This window comes from Pleuronectes platessa, chromosome 8, assembly GCF_947347685.1.
Source record: "Pleuronectes platessa chromosome 8, fPlePla1.1, whole genome shotgun sequence".
In the NCBI taxonomy this organism is placed as follows: Eukaryota; Metazoa; Chordata; class Actinopteri; order Pleuronectiformes; family Pleuronectidae; genus Pleuronectes; species Pleuronectes platessa.
Genome location: NC_070633.1, coordinates 20,278,138 through 20,300,208, shown reverse-complemented (window position 1 = coordinate 20,300,208; position 22,071 = coordinate 20,278,138). Strand labels below are relative to the sequence as shown.

The 22,071-nt window shown below is 45.1% G+C and overlaps 1 protein-coding gene across 1 annotated transcript; it reads right to left on the bottom strand.

Moving 5' to 3' along the window:
- Nucleotides 1–348: 348 nt before the first annotated feature.
- mcf2a (MCF.2 cell line derived transforming sequence a) lies at nt 349–21,759 on the bottom strand. The gene is made up of 32 exons (XM_053428367.1): nt 21,645–21,759; nt 20,969–21,021; nt 17,760–17,847; nt 16,443–16,511; nt 16,232–16,346; nt 15,721–15,811; nt 13,213–13,332; nt 12,372–12,488; nt 11,937–12,086; nt 11,724–11,839; nt 11,417–11,546; nt 10,579–10,698; nt 10,285–10,476; nt 10,005–10,196; nt 9,570–9,741; nt 8,245–8,321; nt 8,006–8,091; nt 7,802–7,868; nt 7,492–7,607; nt 6,766–6,835; nt 6,587–6,679; nt 6,188–6,280; nt 5,744–5,869; nt 5,422–5,643; nt 4,811–4,903; nt 4,486–4,564; nt 4,217–4,280; nt 2,814–2,914; nt 2,420–2,532; nt 1,777–1,889; nt 1,583–1,686; nt 349–1,490 (listed from the first exon to the last, which is right to left on the bottom strand). The coding sequence occupies exons 1-32, from the start codon at nt 21,757–21,759 to the stop codon at nt 1,450–1,452; spliced, it is 3,498 nt and encodes a 1,165-aa protein (XP_053284342.1). The 3' UTR covers nt 349–1,449.
- Nucleotides 21,760–22,071: the final 312 nt, after the last annotated feature.

Sequence of the window (22,071 nt, the reverse complement as noted above, 5' to 3'; positions counted from 1 at the left end):
CACTCATCTCCATATCAAACACAGCATATCAAAGGCAGGCCTGCGACTGGGGCCTCGATTTGATGTTGGTAAATTCATATAAGTCTGCAATCAATATTTAATTAAGCGTTTGACACAGAGGGTATATTTCATGTTGGCCGCATGATCCCTTCTAATGCGGAACTAGAGATTAACAGATCTGTAACGGTGCTGTGGAAACAATCCGCCTGCGTGATGGAGGGGCACACAGAGCGTAATCTCTCCTCCTCTCTCTCGTTTACTCCTAATCTGACACCGCCCCCCCCCCCCGGCTCCAGGCCCTGACTGACAGCCGAGCTGCCAGAAGACCCCGAGGAGAGCCGCGCCGCTTGCTGCTCTGCGGCACACGCCTCACGTTTGTTTACGCCACACACCGAGGAATACTTTGCCATCCCTCTCCATCGCGTCCGCCCGTGTCTTACATCACGATCGCTGACATGTGGGCTGCTGCCTGCGAGCAGGGGGTATGTCTCCCCTGCCTCCCTGACACGTCATTCAAGGGTAAACAAAGGAAGTAACAGCAGGAATAAGGGGGAATACACGGCACCAGAGGTAAAGCAGCGAGCAAACAAGACATCCAGGAGACAATAGGTGGCTTGTTTAGTCTCTTTTGTCCTTCCCCATGATTAAAGTGCCTGTTTGGTGAGGTCAGGTTAAAGCATGAGGAGCATTTGACTCTCTAAACAGTACAAGAGACTCCAAAAGAGCAGGGAATAAAAAAGGCAATATGGCATGGCACATTTTGGCATTTCGACCTCACAGTCTGCCTCATGGAATGAAATGTCAGAAATCGACGGTGACGTAGTTCAATGGAAAAAAACTAACCACGCAAAAAGATGACACACCGACGTATATATAACAAATGTTAAAAATGATATTGTACATATACAAAACCCTTTAATAAATGTTTCAGGCAAATCCTTTGTGCGTCTCCATCGTGCTCACACTGAGACAACAGTGACACACACACAGAGGCTGGAACCTCAAGTTTTTAACTGGAATGAAAACGGGTTGAAAAATGATTCCAGGTCCACAGTTTGCAGAAATGACCCAGTGCAGCAGCATCGTCATTCCCTCAATGTGTGTGTGTGTGTGTGTGTGTGTGTGTGTTTGTGCTGCAGATTGAGCGCCAGAGGAAGAGGAAACTCCTCATCACTCAGAAAAGAGGAAGACCAATCAGGACTCTGGGACTGTCAATTGATTGTCCAAGAGGGTGAAGTAGTTCCTGTGCTGTCCCAATCAGCCAGGAGACTGTCCATCAGGTCTCTACATTCCCACGTGTTTGTCTGTTTAATGACCGAGCTGTGCTGAGGGGAGCAGCCGGCTCCAGGGAGGGAGGAGCTGATAGGGTTCAGGTGGGGCTCCGTCCGGTCCTCCTGTCTGCTCCACGTCCACAGGCCACTTTGAGATTCACATTCTGTGCTTTCTTCTCTACGGGGAGCTGAGCTTTCGCACCTTCAGGTTCCCGCCTTCTACAAGAAAACACACATTTTTTTAAAAAGAAGTCAGGAAATTACACAGCTCAACGTTATCGTCGTTTTGATAGTGCAGGTGTTTTCTTTACCTCCGAGTCTGGAGGAGTGTCCTCGGCTACTGTCTCCTACAATCAGCTGCAGGCTGGCGGCTGCTATGAAGCCCTCCTGTCGCCGACTCAGATTTTTCACCAGCCTGAATAGTGAGGGGGAAAAAGAGAGAGAGTAGAAATCAGATAGATAAACTTTGAATGTGTCGTTCAGGTTTAAAAAGCTGTAAACTCACCAGCGTCCCTTGTTGTTCTCAGAGTGCAGTTGGATGACGTCCCCACATTTGATGGTGACGCTGTCTGGTCCGTTCTGAGGACAGTCGGCCAAAGCCTTGTATCTGCCGGGAGACTAACACAGACGTGAGGAGTTATTATCACTGGTGCAGAGGCCGCTCTAAACCTGCATGTTTGAAATATCCCTCGTCATTAGTGAGTCCTCCTGAAACAGATCCACAAGAAACTGTCACGTTTGAATTCTTCGTGTGCTGGACGTTGTCTGCAGATCTTTTTACAAACAGTCTCTGTGAAGTTAGAAAACTTTGAGTTCATCCTGGTTTATCTGCAGTGAAAATGTTATAGTCAATGTTTCTCATAAAAAAAAAGCAACTGAATTTGCTTTACTACTGTCGGTGTCAGTCAGTTATGGTCAGTTAAAATAAAAAGAATCAGATTATCAAAATGATCTAACCCTGATTTTGAGCCCCACTTTGACCCAGTTGCCAACCACTGTTTATCCGTAGAAGAAGACATGTTCCTCTCTGTCCGCAGACTGACGGCTCACTGCCTGTTTATTCACATTTTATGACATTTTCTTGTGTCCATCAACTAAACACAAGCGTGAAGTCGATGAGATGATCGGTTTGTGAGATCCAGTCTCACCAGTGGCACCAGATCCTCCTCGCCTGTGTCAAACGGGCGGAAAGCGTCCCGACCTCCAGGCCACTCCTCCAGAACCTCGCAGTTGTCTCCTGAGTGATGAGCCCCGGGCCAACCTGACACACACACACACACACACACACACACACACACAACGTTAACAGGTACTGATGAACACACTGAACAGAACACCACCACATTGAAGGCATCATGTAGATACTCAGTAACTATGACGGCCCCTCTGTCACTAACTGGGAAAACAATAAGAATGTAGAATCAAAAGCTACCGATTATCTTCTTCAGCAACAGTGTGAAAAACAAATGTGACGTTATTTTCTGGGATTTAGTTACTAAGTATCTACTTGATTACAGTGTGAATGTGAGTAGTGTCACTCACTCCTGCGGTTGTGCTGGTATTTAGGGGAGTGAGGCTGGGGGTCCGGACTGCTCCTCCCCGACTCCGTGTCCCCCGAGCTCACCGACGCCCTCTGCTGCTTGCTGGGAGGACAACACAGGACAAATGAATTATCACCAAATACTGCGAGTCAGCAGTCGCACTCAGGATAGAGGTTATCCTCAGTCACACGATCTGGGGACAGCTCTCGCTCTCTGGATCTGATCCACATCTACAAGAGAACGATTCAGTGAAGCTGGTCCCAGATCAGTGCCGAAGAACAACTCTGTCCTGTTGTTTCCCTCACAGCCGAGACCATTCAGGCACCAGCCAGACAGCAGGTCAGAGCACAGAGCAGCACGAGCAAGCTTCTCTGCAACAGGTGGAAACAAGGACTCAGGCTGTTTGCATGTGTCAAACACAAGGGAAGATCTGGTCTCGATTTGTCGAGATCAAAATATAGAGATTTGGTTCTTTTATAATTAAAATACTGAGAAATAATGTTACTTTAAGCAAATTCCTCTGACGTTGATTAGATCTCAAGAAACGAGCCCCATCGTGAGAAGCAGCTGTCATGAGGAAATCAAGAAAATTCATGAAATGAAGCCAAAACTCTTTTCTTGTCCTTTGCCCTTTGCATTTCATGCACAATAGCAAATCTGAGATGCAGAGCAGAGAGTGGCTGTGTTTGATACGTGTTAGAAATACCATGGCAGTGGTGCTGAGACACTCTCAGCGTGAAGAGGGAGTGACGGGTCAGTTATGAACCACAATGAGGTTACACATACAGGTTGCAGGGGACAAATCATTATGCAAACACAGTAGCTCTGGGTTGGTGGTCCCCAAGCTGGGGCAGATGGGTCATGCCAGGGCGAGGCGAGCTAGGCAGGGTTTACCACTGAGCGTTAGGGCGGGTCAGTGGCGCTGGGGGCGGTGGCGGGGGCGTGGCCGGGGCCGTTGCCGGGGGCTCCGGGGACGGGGGCTCCGGGAGCGAAGGCACAGAAACACGTCGGCCGACAGCGAGACAAAGTCCAGCCCCGGCAGACAGCCCCTGGGGACCCGTCTGGACGGTCGCATGCCCCTGCAGGGGGGGGGACGGCAGGAATGGGGATAGGCAACCAGACAGCTGTGGACAGAGAGGGGCCTGCCCCACGTTCTCACACACCGCCACACCCACACAAAGCCTTCTACCACAGCAACGTGACACGATGCTTTCACTGTCACTCCAGATGTGATCGTGGGTGACCTTCAAACTGAGATGTAGATTGTGGTGCTGTGGCTGCACGTGTGTGTGTGTGTGTGTGTGTGTGTGTGTTTTCTCTGCCTCTTTTGTTTGTATGTTTGTGCAACTGTAGCCTAAAGTTGTGCAATTAGCTCCCTACTGTAAAGTGTGTGTGGACACTGACCTCTCAGAGAGCGGGGGGGACAGTGGCATGTGCTCAGTCGTTTGACCTTGTTGATACGCTTCATCTGGGAGGAGAAACAACTCTCAATCAATTCTCGTGATTCTGACTTGAACATTAATATCACCTTTTAAGCATGTGTTCATTATTTTCTGTATCTGGTGAATAACGTCTGAGCACAGAGGTCCACTGGCGAGCTCCAGAGCTTTTGACCACATGTTGAAAGGCAGTAAAGTAAGTGAAGCTTTGTGTTTGGACTCTTTCTCACAGACCTCTGAGCAGCTTCTGCTGGTTGGTCAGGATTCTACGCAGCTCGTTGAGCCAGGCCATCTTCACTTCCACTGTAGGAGCCTGAGAAACATCAGTAACATGGCAACAGGACAAATCAGACCAAGACTTTTTATATAACTTTTATTTTTCCAAAAATCACATTTCAGAGGATGGATTCTTTCTGTGTGGAAGACATTTGTTTTTTCTTCATAATGACTTGGCAAAAGATCAATTAATGATCAGAACTTTTTTTCCGGTGATTGAAAAGTTAAAATGATCAACTACTCGTGTTGAATTATCAGTCAGGCGTTCATTGACTTTCCTTACCTGAACCACATACACTTCCTCCCTGCCACTGTACCAGATCTCAAACTTTTTCACATCTCCTTTGACGTTCTCTGTGATCCCCACAGCTGTCATCTGCCAAGAGACGTACACGGTTTATATACACACACACACACACACACACACACACACACACATGCAGGAATAGGGCAGGCAGCACAAACAGCAGCTCATACATCAGACTTACATCATGTAACACATCTGTCAGAACACAAACACTCAGGCTCACAGACACACCTCCGCTGTGTGACGGCTTCCTCCCACATCCTCAATAATAAATCAAGAGCAGCAGCTGTTGCTGACACCGGCATCAACCACTGGTTTTCAATGTTGGGGAATGTTGTGCTACTTAACATTATTCTACATGCATACATTTACACTTTGGCCTTCTGACGAGCAGATAAACAGCAGGAAGTAAACGCATTTTGTTTTTAGACTTGTAATTAGTTATATAATTATATATATAAAATCACAGGATGTCATATTCTCACATTAGAGACACCAGTGCTCACTCAGATCATGTGCTATAGTCTTCGTGGTACATGTATGTTAACCAGGAGACACAAACCACTTCCTGTGAGCTGCGGACCGACCTTGAGACAGTGCTTGAAGCTGTAGGACGGCGTCTTGTCACAGCCGTCCCCGTGCTCCTCCCTCCGCTTGCAGAACAGCAGAGCCCTCTCGTACAGGAACAGGTGTCGCTGCATCGGTTTGAAGCGAGCGAGCTCCTTCATGCGCGTGGGACCTCTCTTATGGCTGATCCACACGCTGAAGGAGCCCTGCATCAGCACCCGGCCCAGCTCACACATGTCACCCTGCGTACAACGGAAAGATACATGTATGTGTAAAGTGTTGTTACATATGTGTTATAGTGCATTAATCACAGGTTTATTACTGAATAGAAATGTTGTCCACCTCATATCCTGTGATGGCTATCTGATGCATGGAGTCATTGACTGATTTGAGCAGGTCCAGCATGGCTGTTAGCGCCCCCTGCAGTTCAGAAGTCCCCTCACAGTCCGGACTGTATTTTAGCAGCTCCTGAGAGCACACACACACACACACACACACACACACACACACACACACACACACAAATATACACACGATAAACAGCCATGTAGTAAAATCCACACACAAGCACACATGCGCCCTCTAGGGGTATGAACTAATAATGAAGCTCTCTGGTGAACTATTTAATTGTAGAGAGAATAATAAATAATAAATGACTCACATCAAAGCATTAGACCCATTGTCAGCCACAATCTGTTGAATAATCTGAACTATATATTTAAGGTCAAGTTTAAAACAACCTCCACAGTAAAGGCGTCAGCTCTGTGATGATTCGCTGCCTCTCACCTTGAGCAGCAGCTGGTATTTGGTGAGACGTTGCACCGGCTTCAGAAGGTACGAGTCCAGACCCAGTTTGTGCTCCAGCTTCTTCTGACATTCCTTCAGAGGAAAAACAAATCAAATTTTAGAAGTTTTTCTTTAAAAATATAAGTTTTTTTTCCATTTTCACCTATTTCCTATGGAGAAATTCAGAGATTTAGAAAGTGATATTTATGAATGTGTGTGATTGGGTGCAGCTTGATTTATTGTGATGGGACTGTTTGGACTCAGTGATATTAATCAGTTCAAAACTGTAGACGTACAAATACATTTTCAAATATTAACAGTACTTGAACATATACTGTATTGACAACAATCAAATCGAAAAATAGTTTAATTGCTGTTGGAGATCCTGGTAAAACTGACCTGAAAGAAGGCACAGTCGGAGAACTGTCTCCACAGCGCATCCGAGCGCAGCTTATTCTGACAGTAGCACTCGTACATCTCAAAACTCTCTTTCTGGAGGAGACAGAGAAGATTCTCGGTTTGTTTGATAAATAGGAATCAACAGGATGATTCAAATAATGATCGATTTCTCATCTCACCCGCTTCAGAAAACAAGCTCCCACGCCTTCAGGAGCCTCCAGGCATCCTTCCAGGTCCTGAAGGAAGACTCTGGATTCACAGAAATGTCCAAAGCCGAACATCAACGTCAGTGTATCGTGGTGTGTACAGTATGTGGAAGTACATGTAATCTAAAGTAACTAGAGTAGTGAGAGAAGTCGTGGAGACAACACCAAAAAACTGGAGATTATGATTAAATTAATGAATCACTCATTTCTCACATTTTACTATTACTTTTACTGTTTTTTATCTTTTTATTTTTGTCATTTATTTAAATAAGTGCTATTTTTTGAATGCTTCTTTTTTCTGTCATCTTACGCTGCTTTTACAATTTGTCATGATGCTTTTTGGTCTTATGTATCTTTTTGTGTATCTTTTCTTTTCCCATCTCATCTAATGCACTTTGAATTTCTTTCCAAACAAACTTCTCTTGCCTAACGATATGTGGAGAGCTATTAGGGCTAAGTGCTGATGCTAACTTTGTTATTCCTATTCAAGCACAACATCAGCTTTGAGTCTTAATTTGAAATGATTCTGTTAATTTACACTTTTTCTCTCACACACACATCATCATCAACAGTCGTGACATAGATACAAACTCTGTGTCTACTTCTGCCTGATGATCGATGTGTGATATCATACATGCTCATCTTCAGTGTGTTCAAATAGATTCACAGTGCGTTTGATGCGTGTCGTTAATCACTTGCCTGCTGTGAAAGTTGTAGATCTCTGGCATGTTTCCAAACAGGACGTCTCTCTTGCTGCGCAGGATCGGAGGCAGAAGCGCTGACAGAACTGGGTTCTCCATCTGAGCCCTGTAACCCTACATTATTTAATCACAGCAACACATTAAAGGAAGTGTAATGTTTACGTATATAGAGAAAAATATGGATCATCAGGAATAATTTAGCATTAAAACATCAGTGGAGACCGTACAGAGCCCAGGCACATGGGAGGGTTTACAATATTTATAGTTGTGTGACATGCTTTTAAAGAAAAGAAAGTGTGTTTTCTCACCAGCAGCACTGAGAGCAGCTCCTCAGCGTAGATCCTCTCAGTCTCGATGAGCTCCCTCATCACATGTCTGTGTCACAAACACACAGGAGAGGGCAGAGAGAGAAGCCAGAGGGCATCGTTAGCTCTGAACAAAGAGAATCACAGAGTCAACAACATCAAGAGCAGTGCCGAGGACAAACAGAGGGACGGACGGCCGGTCCTCACCGTTTCAAGAGATCCGGGCTGTCCTCTCCCTCCAGGCTGTAGGACACGCAGCCCCGGCTCTCCTGGTAGTCGTGGATCACCTCGATCTGAACCCACCGGTTTGATTCAGAGGTCAATATAGTATTATATCGAACAGAGAGATCGAGAAGAAAAGTAATATTCAATGAAGATGTGATAGAGGAAAGAAATACATTCATAAACAATAATTAATATATAGACATGCTTCTGTTTTCCCTTACTTTTCTGGTGTTGGGGCTCTTCCGTGACGCCCTCTTCCCGGGCAGCGAGAGGTCGAAAGTGAACTTCAAACCATCACCTGTGTGAAGCAGATCACAAGCAGCAGCTCATCAAAGAGGATCACTCAGCGTATATATATCTCCACATGCTCTGACGAGGAATGCTGAGGAGGACATATAGTTCATTTGAGCGCCCATATTAAATCAGATGCAATTATTTTTTTATGACCATGTGCACAGTGCAAGCTCAAAGGGATTCGCTTGCCCTGCCGATGACCCTTTCTTTTTCATTCTTCAATCATGAAAAAACATAAATCGCTGATGATGAACATGTGATGAATGGTAATAGGCTGCTTCCTATGAAAGACACTGAGACAGATCTACACAGCAGCGTTTGGCATAAGGCTCATTCTCCTTTTGATCCTATTGCAGCTGAATCCTTACATGATGGTCCAACTGAGTGTCGTGCCACGTTACAGTCATACATGTACTGTATGTGTGTGCACGTGTCACGTGTGTGCAGGTACCAGATCAAAGCTAACTGTTTCCTTCACATCGTCTCTTAAATATCTGCTGCACGGAGCATGAAGGAGCCTCAGAGGGCTTCATGATCATTTCCCTCTCATTGTTATGACTCTCATTAGTTTTGCTTCCTAACGTGAAGAACAAAGCCTGAAAGACATGAATGGACACAGAATGAAATCCTGTTTATCCTTTCACACTGACGGGATGTTCGATCACACAACAGATTCAAACACAAACTCACCAGATATAACACATACAGTATTAATTGGGTACTAGTGTATACGGCCCAGCTATGTACAACTTCCCATGAGACGCAGAGGGAGATGAAAGGTGCTTTAATGTATATGAACCACATATGGTTCCATAGCAGCCATCCGGACTAATAGAGCAGTCACATGTATCCCAGTGGGCTGATTATACCATCTACTCTTGCTCCAGCCTGTTTGTAAAGGTGGCCTGCTAACCCCACAGCCGGTCCAGGAGCACCTTGGGCCTGCTCAGTGGGACCCTGTGATGTGTTAATTCAAGCACTGTGTCGAAAGGAAAGATGCAAGAGGGAGAGGGATCGGTGCCAGAGCCTACGGGGCTGGGATGAGACCCCATACTGGGCCTGGGAAACAGGGGAGGTGGGTATAGGGAGTTGGTTCATTTGTGAAAATGAATGTGCTGGAAACTGTATTTTACAAAATGCTGACAAATCCTGAGTAAGAGCATTATTTATAAGTGTACATGAGCGAAATGACAAAATGTGTGTGTGTGTGTGTGTGTGAATGTGTGTGTCAGTGTTAGTGTGTGTGTTGTACCATGCTTGGGGGAGAAGAGTGGGGACTTGGCGCGTGGGGGGTTTTCAGCCCTGGGGGCCACCAGCTGGACCGGTCGGACGTGTTTGTCTGCCAGCTTCCTCAGACAAGCCTGTCGGTTCTGGATCATCTGCTGCACCGCTGCATGCTTCTCAAAGGTTTTACCGATCTCGGCCTAACAGAGAGATCAACGGGGGGGGCGGGGGGGAGAAAGGATGAATCGGTAGGAACATGGAGACTATGTTTTCAGACATTAACTCCAGAGGACATCCAAACAAGCGGAGAGTCCAGACATTTGCCTGCTCACAGGCGGCTCCTCCAGAGATTCAGGAGATTATCCGGAGTCAGTGCATGTCTGACAGCAGCTGTACTTTACACTTGATGCCTTTAGCTCTATCAACATAAAGCCTCATGTGTGTATGGGGGGGGGCTGCTGACCTGCAGATGAGGTGTGATGACAGACTCATATTCAATGGCCACGATGTCAGGTCCTGAGCTGAGAATAGACGGCGCCCTCTCCAGTAACTTCTCAATGTCCTTCAAAGCAGCCTGAGCCCCCTCCTTCGACTGGAAGTTTTCTACCAGCTGATTGGCCAGCAGGTACGCTCCGTCATCACACCAGGTGTGGGCCTGAGGGTGGAGAGCAGACGTGCAATCACTGCACAGTGAAACGTGAACGCACGTCCTGACGGGTGTGTGCACAGAGATGTGTCAGTACCTGATCCAGACAGAGCAGCAGCTGGTGTGTGTGCAGGAGATGAGAGTGTTTGGTCTTCAGAGCGGAGTTCAGCGTGTCACAGTGGTGACGTAGCTCGTTGCAGCGCTGCATGATCAGAGCCACGGCGAAGTGGTGACCGGCCGAGAGCTGGTGTCCGTGAAGGATGATGATCTGAGCTCGAGACACCACCTCCTGGCAGAGCCGAGGAAGGACGGAGACAGTTTTAATTCAAACGTATTTAATATTAGTGACTTTATTTACAGACGTTTGCAGTCGGATGGAGAAAACACCGACCTGTGCACTAGACTCCAGCTCGTCCAGCTGTTTGAGAGCCTGCTCCGTCTGAGCCGGAGTGTCCACAGACACAGAGAGCTCCCTCTCCTCAGCCGTCAGATGCTCCAGACACAACTCCATCTGAACAGGGAGCACACACCATCAGATACACGTGGGGGGGAAGAAAAAACGGAAAGATCGGATCTCACTTCTTTTCTCATTATGGAAATAAACACGCAGATCATTTCGGTTTGCACAAACCAATTTTGTGCCAGTCTGACCATGAAGGACAGGTCTCTTGTGTGTTTGTGTGTGTGTGTGTGTGTGTGTGTGTGTGTGTGTGTGTGTGTGTGTGTGTGTGTGTGACAGGAAGACAGAGAAGAGGCGCTTAGCCACTAATGTGTCGCATGGAGCTCTCCAACTTAATTCATACTCATTGGAAATAGTAAAAACTAACATTTCAAATTCGATATTCGATATCAAAGGTCCAATTTGATATTGGATATCAACTGGATGATCAGATCAGGTCCTCAAAGCATCTCAGGTGTGTTCAGACCTGCACTTAGAGCCGCATGTGAACACCAGGTCTGAAGATGACATTCATATTTGTTGGTGTGTTAAACCAGTAAATGTATTCCATGGTCCTGAATGATCCTTTGGGGAGAATAGGGGCATATATGCAAACACACACACACACACACACACACACACACACACACACACACACACACACACACACACACACACACACACACACACACACACACACACACACACACACACACACACACACACACACACACACACACACACACACACCTACACACCCATATGAAACATGTCAGTCTGAAATCCTCACCTCCTGGAAGCTTTGCTCGTATTTGAGCAGCTGCAGGTACTGGTGCAGTTTCAGATGATGCTTCTCAAAGAAGCCGTCGAACGCCGACTCCATGTCTCTGAGCTGAGTCAGAAGCCTACAAAGAACGGGACTTTGCCATGCCATGTGTAAAGTAATCAGTTAAACATTTACACGTCAACTATGAGACTATAAAGCTAAACAATTTAATTGAAACAAAGACGCAGCCGTAGCTTTGTTAGTTTGCTATTGGTTTTAAGTATACACTTCTGAAAAAGAAGAAAGACAAAGGTGCTTGAAGGTGTTTTACCTCTGAACGGTTTCCCAGTCCAGCTTCACATCCCACTGAGAGTCGTCCTCCCTCCCAGACGTCTCCAGGCTGGAGAGAAGATGACGACCTTCCTTTGAAACTGACCTGATTGCATCCTGTCAAAAAGACAAAGAGATCAATGATATTATAAATGAGCCGTGTTCGAAACAGTGCTTCATAAAATATCCCTGTGGTCACTTTAACGTCTCCAACCTTGAGTTTCCTGTACTTGTCGGTTTGAGACTCCAGAAGATACTCGATGGCCTTCCCCTTGTCGGGCACCTCCGTCTCTGCCAGCTCGGTCCCAAAGCCCTGCAGCATCTGAGCAATGTCTTTGACTGTCACAGCAAAACTCTCAATCGCCTGAAGGGGAGGCAAAAACCAGAGAAGCACCACAGACGTGATTACATGGCAGGTGAAAGGAGGTGAACAAGCTGCTGTTCAATGTCTTTATGATACAGAGCTTTGTGTATTTCTGACAACGAGATGGATCGGTGTCCAAGAACATAAACACAACCAACATTTATGTGTCATGTCCACATACGAGTGTCAGAAAACTAAAGAAAGAAACACACAGGAGACGAAGGATGACAGAAGAACTTTGATGTTTGGTCTCTTTGTGCCTCAGCACAGATCTGCAGCGTTTACCGTTCGTAAAACAATCCAGTCGCTGTGACAATAATCCAAAGTGCCTCCAAACTCTGACGTCAGCTGGTTCTCACTGATGTAGCGCAGCAGGTCTGTCACAGAGCTCAGCATCACCACCTGGAGGTGCAGAGGACATCCAAGAGTTAAAAAAAAAGCATTCTTACAAGAATTTAAATCAGATTCTACGTACATAATAACCTGGGGATTAAAAGATGGGCTGCAGTCATTTTCTTTTAAAGCAAAGAACAGTTGAGCAAGTGTCTTTAGTTAACTGGAGGAGACATGACTGCTCTAGAAAAGACGCATTAACTCATTAGCTAATACAAAGTCGATTGTTTCATTCATTTCAGTTGCATATTTTTGTAAAAGTGGAAGATATGATTTTCAACTGCAGCTCTTTGGCAAGATGTTCTCATTTAAGAACACAGGAAAGAATGGTGAATATTCCTTGTATGTTTGTTATATGAGATGTGAGTGGATCATCACCGGGGATCAGGCTTAAATGTTACATTAAATAAAATGATCATGAGAATCATGTGTTTCTGAAAAACATCTGGGAAAAAAAGTTTGAAATTCACTCTTGATATTAACAATAGAAGCATTTGCATGAATAAAAATATTGGCTTCTTATCTGATATAAACAATAATGTATATCTTACTACTGAAACAAGAAAAATTGGCAATAAACTATTTTAACAAATTCCCTAGCATTTTATCATTGTTCCAATAGTTTTATCTTGAATCCACAAGCGTCCACCACTGAACACTTCACTTGTGCAGATCAGGGCTGTGGTGCAGCTTGTTGTGATGTGGGACATGTTTGGTGACTGAGCTGCCTTACTGGCATTTTGAGCATGAAGTCGTCTTGGCTGAAGCGGAAGCCGATGTCGGTCACGGTGCGGTGGAAGAAGCTGGTGGGTCGGAGCACCAAGACCAGGTGGAGGTTCCCGGGGAAAGAGGCCTGCAGGAGGGAGAGGATGCTCACTGTCATATGAGTGATGGAGGAGGAGTCAGGATGAAGCAGGAACTTTGGATTTAAGCTCACTGGTTTGCTCCCAACACATATTTTCTGACAGCTTCACCTTCAAACAGCAGCACAACCCAGGAGGATGTGAGAGCACTGAATGGCTTACGTTCACAATACATTTCTGATCTCCTGTTACTCTATGAACCATCCAGAGCCTTAAAATCATCTGGAGCAGGTCTGCCCTCTGACCCCAGAGTCAAGACTAAACGTGGAGAAGCAGGGTCCAGATTTTTTTCTCCACATTTATGGAACAAGCTCCAACTGCAAGCCTGCTGCAACTCTTAGTTCTTTTAAATCCTGAAGACTCCTGTCTTCGGGGGCCTTTAACTTAATCAAATAATAACTAATTCTTTACACAACACATGGTTTTAATTGTTTGATTTTCGTTCATTATGTTCTTCTCTTTTTAAATGGTTCTTTTTTATATTGTCTTGTTTTGCTTTTACAATTGCCGCTCTACACAGAAAAAGAAAAAGGCTCCAGCGAGGTTTCACCCCCCCCCCCCCCTCACATGAGGCACGTGAGCTCTCAGCTCCTCTGTCACTCTGAGGATCAGACTAATGGATCAGAGGTTTTACAACAGTCACACGCCTCATATGCTGCCTTTAGTCTTCAGGTGGTTTGAGGTCATGATTGTGCAGAAATTTCTGTTCAGCTTTTGCTTTATAGTCAAGACACAGAGGTTCCACCGCAACAGTAGAGATGTGATTTAACTGCATCTGTTAATGAGTGTAAATATGCTCACATTACGAATTTTGATAAATAAAGTAAGTGGACTACATTTCATTTGATTTGTTTTAGCACCCTTGCGTCATACAGGTATAATAAACGCAAAAAGACGCTGTGGAGCAATGTTCACACCTCAGAACCTGCAGCAGATCAAAATCCATCTTTACTCTGCCCCTGGCACCAACTGTCTTTTTCGGGTGACGCAACTACTGACATTCATTCGTCCTGACTCCGCCGCAGAGGTCGATTCGTCATGATTCTGGGGCGTCAGGATGTTCACACGCATTGAAATACCTCGGGTCTCACGCACAGCGGATTGCATGACTAAGCAGCGGGGCACCGCAGTGCATCAGTCGGGCAGCAGCAGCAGACTCTGCCGCATTCACCCTGCGCCCGCCCCCCCAAAAAACTTCAGCCTAAACTCTTCACCCGAAGGATTCTATCTAACCCATCGGCGGATCGTTACCGGGCTCCTCCGGATCCTCGGCAGCCCGCGCCGGTAGAAGCAATCGGCCATGGTGCTGGAAGTCATCCCGGTGAAATGCTCAGCTGCCCCGCTGGATGAGTCGCTGCCCGCGGCTGGAAGGTGTGCAGCTCCCCGGCTGCCGGAGCTCAGCCGCAGCTGCTGCCTCTCAGACGGAGGGTGGCAGCGCTCACTGCAATGTTTCCCTCCCTCCCTCCCGACCTGCCTCCTCTTCCTCCTCCTCATCCTCAGCTCCCCGCGTCACCACTCCGTTTTTGCTTACTCATTCATTTGCAGGAATGAGCAATGAGACGTTCAAGTACATACACAGTGTTTAGGAAACTCTAGAAACTGTGCATCCAGTGAAGATTTCCTGTACATCAGACTGAAAATACTCTTGTGTACCTGTGCAAAGTAAAAGATGCACTGATCTAGTGATTGGTCTGAGTTCTGCTCAGGGTTCAGCACCATGGACAGCAGCTTATTAATCAAACATTCAGCACAGTCACAGCTCTCAAGCAGTGATGGTGAATCGGGATCAGATATCCTGGATCATGAGGTTGGATCATTATGATCCATCTAAGATTGTGAATCGTGATCACATATCGTGGATCTTGACCTTGATGGTGGATCGTGGATCATGGGTTGTGATCCTGATGGTGGATCCTGATGGTAGACAGTCGATTTTAGAGGCTGGATTGTTTTATTGAATCAACAACTAGATTTTTTAGATGTGCAATACGTTTGCTCACACCATAACTGGCAACCCTGCTATCATTATGTCATTACTGCTCCCTCCATCTCTGTCAGACTTTTCCTTTTGTGTAAATACTTTAAACATTGATTTATGTTAGACACCCTCTTCTCTAAGGAATGAATAGTGTTATTTAGATGATGTTCCCTGCAACACACGACATCTATTGCACTTCTGTCCATCCTGGGAGACAGATCCGTCAATTGAGACTCCCTCAGGTCTCTAAGCTACATTTTCTTCCCTGTGACAAGTGGGCGAGTGAAGTGTTTGAGTCTGATTGAAGTAGCGATGAATATTTCCCTTGTTCATGATGTGTAAACTGTCCAGAAGGTATTTTTATCAAATACAAATCCCCTAGATGAAAAATAAAACTCACTGCTATCCTGGCGAGTGCAGTTTTGATCGAGGCCCATGTGTCCAGTCTTCTGTCTAAAATGATGATAAATTTCACTCCAGGTTGTCTCGTTCTGCAAGAGAAATGAGGCAGTTGTGTGTAAATGTGATGTTATTCATGGCACCCATTAAGAATATGGCGATTTAAGGCTGTAAGGCAGGAAAATGAGCCGGTGGATCGGGATAGTCATATCTATAGCTTTAAATTCATATCATTTCAAAGAGCTTTACAACTACATGCACTTGTTCCTAAAACATAATTTATCACAAAAGTTGAAAAAAAAAAGGTTTGATATGATTTAATATATTTCACTATATTTGTCCTGATCTCTGAGGAGAGGTGTGGACATAGAGGGCGTCAGGAGGACATTTGACCGTCAGCTGGAGCAGCGGAGGCCGGCTGTGCTACGAATACAGGTGTTTGGTGCACTGCAGAGGGGGGGGGGGGGGGGGGGGGGGGGGGCTCAGACAGGAATAAAGGAAGCAGGACACACCGAGGGATGAGAGTGAGGTATGTAAACACTTTGGCTAAAGCTTCCTCTGGAATGTCACTGAAAGCCGAGTATTCAGGGAGAGTGATGATGACGCTGGAGTCGTCCCCACGACCTCCTGGAAATAGAATAAAAGAAATTACTTTTTTTTTATAAAACAAGATTATGTCTAGAAAAATTGTTTAAAATAGAAACATAAACAAAAAGGCCTCACCTGATAAGTATGCCACCTGTTTCTCTATGTAGCCTCCCACCTCCTTCATGCTCACGGGGACAGTGACCTCTGGAAGATGAAAAACACGCTTTAACAACTATGGTAGAAGGAGGTGATGTGCACAGCAGGATAGTAATAACCAAACGTTTCCAATTAAGGATCGGTGGGTGTAAAATTATTCAGACAATGAAAAAAATTGTTTTACATCGTAGGTATTTTGGGAAATTTTCCTCAATTTCTCAGGGATTCATTAATGAATCTTTGGTGAAGCATGTCATTCTAGTTGATTGATTTAGCTTTGTCTTTTTGGTTATTTTATTCACTTGTATATTTCATCTTTTACTTGATTCTTTCTTGTTTATCGATACATTTTTATACATTTGTTCAATGGTTGCTGCACTTTAACCTTTTTTGAATTGGTGGACTAAATGTCGGTTCCACCGCAGCAACAACAGCGAATCATTTTCCACTGAAGATTTGACATGAAAGTGACAAAATATCATCCATCAACATTTATCCAAAAATAAAAACCATCACAGCTGCATCTCACCAATGTAAGACCATGACATCATTCCTATTTATCGTCTGTATTGATGTTGGTGTCGTGTTAAGTTTAGTGGCAGATGTTCCTCATCTCCTGCCTGGTGCCATTAGTGTTTGAGTGTGAGAAGCCAACAAATGCATGCAAGTCTCTTATGGAGCCGTCAGTGAAGTTCTAAAGAGGCTTACATCCGTCCTCTGCTGAGCCATCCAGCCACATGAGACTGCAGACACATTGACTAATGCATCATCCTGAGACTGTTTACATGTGCTCACGTTACATTTACAGCAAATTCAAGGGGCTAGATGGGCATGTTTGTTGATGTTACACCCCGGGGACAATGTCTCTTTAATACAAGCTCCCAAAACGAGATGTAGAAATAGCTGACACAGCAGGACCAGAGGTTGATGCTCAAACGTGTTAAAACAGAACTAAAGCTCAGTGGTTTCGTGCAACAGATTAACTGGGCAGTCAATTTGCTCACACTTCATCGTTGCCTCGTCCATAATGGATACGACATTAAATATGAATTGAAGCAGAGAGATGGTGAGACAAAATGACATAAAGCAAAAGAATGAGAGGAAGAGCGGAGGAGGTGTTCTTTTCCATGAGTCGACTGCAGTAATAGTGTCGCTCAGGTTGACAGAATGAGTTCTGCTGGTACCTGCTAAATATTTGATCTGCGTCTGTAACAGAGAGGAGCTGAGCCGAGCCGGGCCACTGAGGGGCCGATGGCTGCACTGGGCGGTGCACACACAGGTGGAGGGTAAGGTTACCGTCACACCGGAGGAGTTCTATAACCGTTTGTACCCTGAGCCACAACACGCTCAGGAAGGTGAGACTAGTCGTGTTGATGCCCATGTCCTATTATACAGAGGGAAAGGTATTTATATGAAACATTGGGTGTGTAGATAAAGAGCAGTGCAGCATTCTTCAAGATGACACGACAACTTAGAAGAAAAAGCAAACGCAGGCACAAGCACCGCTGCAGTCCTCTGCTCGATCTGTGCTGCAAACGTTTTGTACGGTTTTTCATCTTGAAACAGAGATAAATGTCCCCAGTGACGCTCCACACTAACCAGCAGGTGTGACAACTGCTGAGGTTATAAATGTTCATTGTTGTTGTAATACTGCAGTGTTTCTCCCATTCTGTGCTTCACACATGTCCCCTGAGTCTTCTCTCCCTTTTCTTTAACTCTTTATTCCTGCATATCTTACTTATTGTGCAGCTATAAAGATCAATTTGCAATAAATTTCCATATTTTTCAGGGGAAATTATCTTTTAATAATTAAACGGGACATCAAATATTATGTAATTTTTCAAGATGAACTCCATCTAAATCATACATTTTACAAGACAATGTTTAACTAAATGAAATAAAGGGAATAAGGACAGAATATCTCAGCTTCTTAACCAGGGCAGATAACCATCTGCAGATAACCAGCAGATAACCATCTGCCCTGAATCTTTTCTGAATCTCTGTTCTGTACATGTAAAGTCAAAACTGTGGTATATTCATACGAAGTCAAAGGTAAATCCTGATTAACGTCTTTGCACAGGTGAAAGTCAAACAACCTGTGTTTGCTCTCCCGTTCTTATAGCCACAGAGAAAGGGCCATGTTTACCAGAGTGGATGGAAACTGAGATTTGCCGCCAGTCAAACAGACTCAGACTCAGACCAATCCTTTCCATCTACATGAGCTCAAGGTACAGGAGCTTATCTGTGTTGTCCAAACACTGATTTCATCACAGCTCCTACAAAGAGCTTTAACTCCCCTGAAGGTTCACGTGTTTTATTATTTTTTAACATTGAGACACAGGATTTTTTATTAGACTCTAGTTTAATAGAAAAGCCTCATGTCAAAGTCAAATTTCTATTTAGAGGCATCTTAGGGGGGAGGGGGGGGGGTCCATACATTTGACACCATGTCTGTATTATGAGTTTGGGGAAATATGTAACTCTGCCTGCTTTCTGTGTACAATAAAGTGTAATAAATAATATTATATTTTGCGGGCATGCCAATTGCCACCTTATCATATAATAACATCCTATTGAAGGGTACAGGCTGTCAGCAGAGACTGCAGAGAGTGCACATAGCCTGGATGCTACATTCAGTCTGATTTGGGAGAGACTCAGAAAGCGGACACATGTAATCCCTCGCAGAGCAAGAAATCCGCTCTTACACATACAAACATGTTCATAGTACACACAGGTCCGGCCTCATGCTGCTTTTAGGTCACAGGATATTTTGCTAAACAAAGCTTTCAGTGCTAAAGGGATTAGACCGGTGGGAGGAAGCAATCCTGATAGAAAAGGGAAGAAGGAAATTGCAAATTTTTCCTGTAGCTGTAAATATGGAGACTAGAGCTTGGTGGTAAAACCCGGAAGCTACACAAGGTTTGACTCTGTACACTAAGTCCAAGCAATGACAGTAATGTTCAGACCTTTGTACTGTTTGGTCTGATGTTGATATTTGGCGTTTGTCACACTGTAACTCAAATTATGAGGTAGTTTTAAAGTGACATCTTGTGTTGTGGAACGGGGATTGGGAATTTGAAATAGGCTTCTGTATAATAAAATTGTAAGAGTAAACAATGGTGGTTGAGAGAGCAGAACGCAATGCAAATTAAGAAAACACATGCAGATAGAAAAAACACGTGAAAATTAAGAAAAGAACTTCATCAATTTGATGACACGTGCGCTGCGAAATGTTTTAACACATGCAAATACAGAAACGTGATTCGCAAACAGAGTTATTGGAGTCTGCTACTTGTCAGTGGTGATGGAACTTCACAAAGCATTGAACCACAGCCCGGTCCATCACTTTGTTGGGTCCCCTGGAAACATTTCCTTTGTCGTTCCCGCAATTTTCCCGCGCGTCTCTCTATTTGCATGTGTTGTGACTTTATTCGCAGCTCATGTGTCGTTGGCAGTGTGTGGAGCTCCCTCAGAAGCAAAGTACACACTGCATACAGGTTAATATGTTGATAATTTTCATGTGAAGTTACAGCTTAAAGCTGTTGAAGTGTCAGGTGAACCTGAAACACATAAAGGGTTTAAAGGGTAGTGTGACTTTAGGAAAATGAAAAGAGTTGAGGTGTCATTTCTGGAGGAATTTGATTTTTCAATTTTCACATAGAGGCCCTTGAGTTGAACAATAACTTTGTATGGAAGTCCTGAGAGAAGTTATTCAGTTATTGAAATCATTTAAACTGGCGGTTCAGGTGTAAGAGACAGAAACAGTTGAGCCATCAATGAAAGAAGTAACATTTTCAGTTGAAGATGAAGTTTTAGAAATTGAAGTGTGTGTCCTGTGAATAACTGAAGTGTTAGTTTGGTAAGTAAACACTGACAGAAATCTGAAGTGTCTGTTGAAAAGCACTGACGGGGGAAAAATTCTGTCTTTAATGCTCAATCAACTGTCATTGATGAGTGATCTTGTATCCTGTGGTTGTTCTGTCCCACAATCTCTTGTGTGCTATCCAGAATCATGCTGTGTAAATGTAGCAAACACAACACATGGTTACACAGACCTCTGACAAATAAGCAGGACAACATCTCGCAGAAGATTTAGACCATGAAGGTAATTTAATACGACGTGGGGACTGATACAGGGAACAAGCGGAGCTATGTAAGTGATAGGAGGTATCATAGCTCGGGGAGTAAACCATGAATCTGTGGCTCCTGGTTCAAACACCAGCCGCTGTATCCTCTGTAAACAGATGAGGACAAACCCAGAGAGAAACGTTCACATTTCACACTGAGGGAAGAACCTTCACTATAGAAAGTTAGTGTGGCCTTTTCCTGGCTGTTGGCTCCACATCCCGACGCAGTGAACCCACAGGAGACATTAAGAGGCCGAGGTCCATAAATTAAACAATGACTCGACGCTATGAAGATCCCAGATTAATCCCATTAACCTCTGGAGGAAGCTGCTCGGAGCTGTCACTCGCATCAGGAACTGTTTCTGTTCATCATCTTACCTTCCCTCTCCCATTTCTACTACTGGTTGCCAGACAAGCCCTCAGAGTGGTGACTGTCAAAGGACCAGGGGAAATTAGTTTTATGTTTTTAAAAAATGTATGAAAAAAAAGGATATGACCAATCAAAATTTTCTGTATAAAATTCTGTTAATATTTTAAGTTAAAAAATGTTGAGGGATTATTTAGTTCCTAAATCAATACGTGAAACAACAAGATTCTCTAAATAGCAGACGCTGCATCATGTACTTCCTGAACATCCTGTGTTTTCTTCCCACCTGGTCAGTGGACGTCAACAAAGCATGTTCCTCCATCGCAGTCTCGTACTAATCTACAACTGACACATAACCAAGCAACAAATCATTACCATGGAGAACTATTTATCCCTCTGCGGTGGCTTAAAATAGCTGACATAATCCCTGCAAAGGCCCACGCAGTTGTAGCAAAGCTGCAGGACCAGGCATCGAACACACGGACAGAGCAGACACAGAGTGCAGCTCTCCGGTTAGTTCATGTAATGGTTCTGTAAATCAAACTAAATGGACTTCTTCCACCGTGCGTGTCAGTCTGCTGCACCGTGCTGAGAGGAGCAAGGTGAACTGTCGCACGGTGTCAGAGCAGATACAGAGTTACACACCTAAAGCCTGAATGGAAACTCGGAGGTATTGTGTGTACTCACGCTGCAGAGTGCTCTCGAGCTGGGAGCCAGCCTGCAGGAGGCAGCGGTAGCTCTCCATCTCCTCCTTGGACCTTTTCTCCGGCTCTCCCTCCTCCTGCAGCGAGGCAGGGCCCATTCCCCCCCTCGACCGAATCAGGGCCAAGCAGGGAGAATGGACTCGGCCGTGGGAGGTGTTGACAGTGGTCCAGGCCTCACATGCTCCTCGGAGCCCTACAGTCCCTCCATAGTGTCCGCGTACACAGGCCGAGAGCCGCAGCGGGGAAAGTTAGGTCCTGTTGCCTCCGCAGGTCCCACGATCCAGATGGGCCGGTTCCCCCGAGGCTGCAGCCGGATCCTCCTCCTGACCTTGAGCTGCACACACAGTCTCCTGCAGCTACATCACAAGACCTGGCCACAGGAGCCGAACACAGAGGTTTGCTGTCCCGCT

What these genes read in the sequence shown, in the direction of transcription:
- mcf2a (XM_053428367.1), bottom strand. Translation starts at nt 21,759, where the DNA reads ATGGGCCCTGCCTCGCTGCAGGAGGAGGGAGAGCCGGAGAAAAGGTCC. An exon ending in CTGCACTCGCCAGGATAGCA is followed by an intron (nt 13,333 to 15,720) that starts GTGAGTTTTATT and finishes TCCCTCCTGCAG; the next exon opens with GCCTCTTTCCCCGGGAACCT. An exon ending in AGAGCCCCAACACCAGAAAA is followed by an intron (nt 8,092 to 8,244) that starts GTAAGGGAAAAC and finishes CGGTGGGTTCAG; the next exon opens with ATCGAGGTGATCCACGACTA.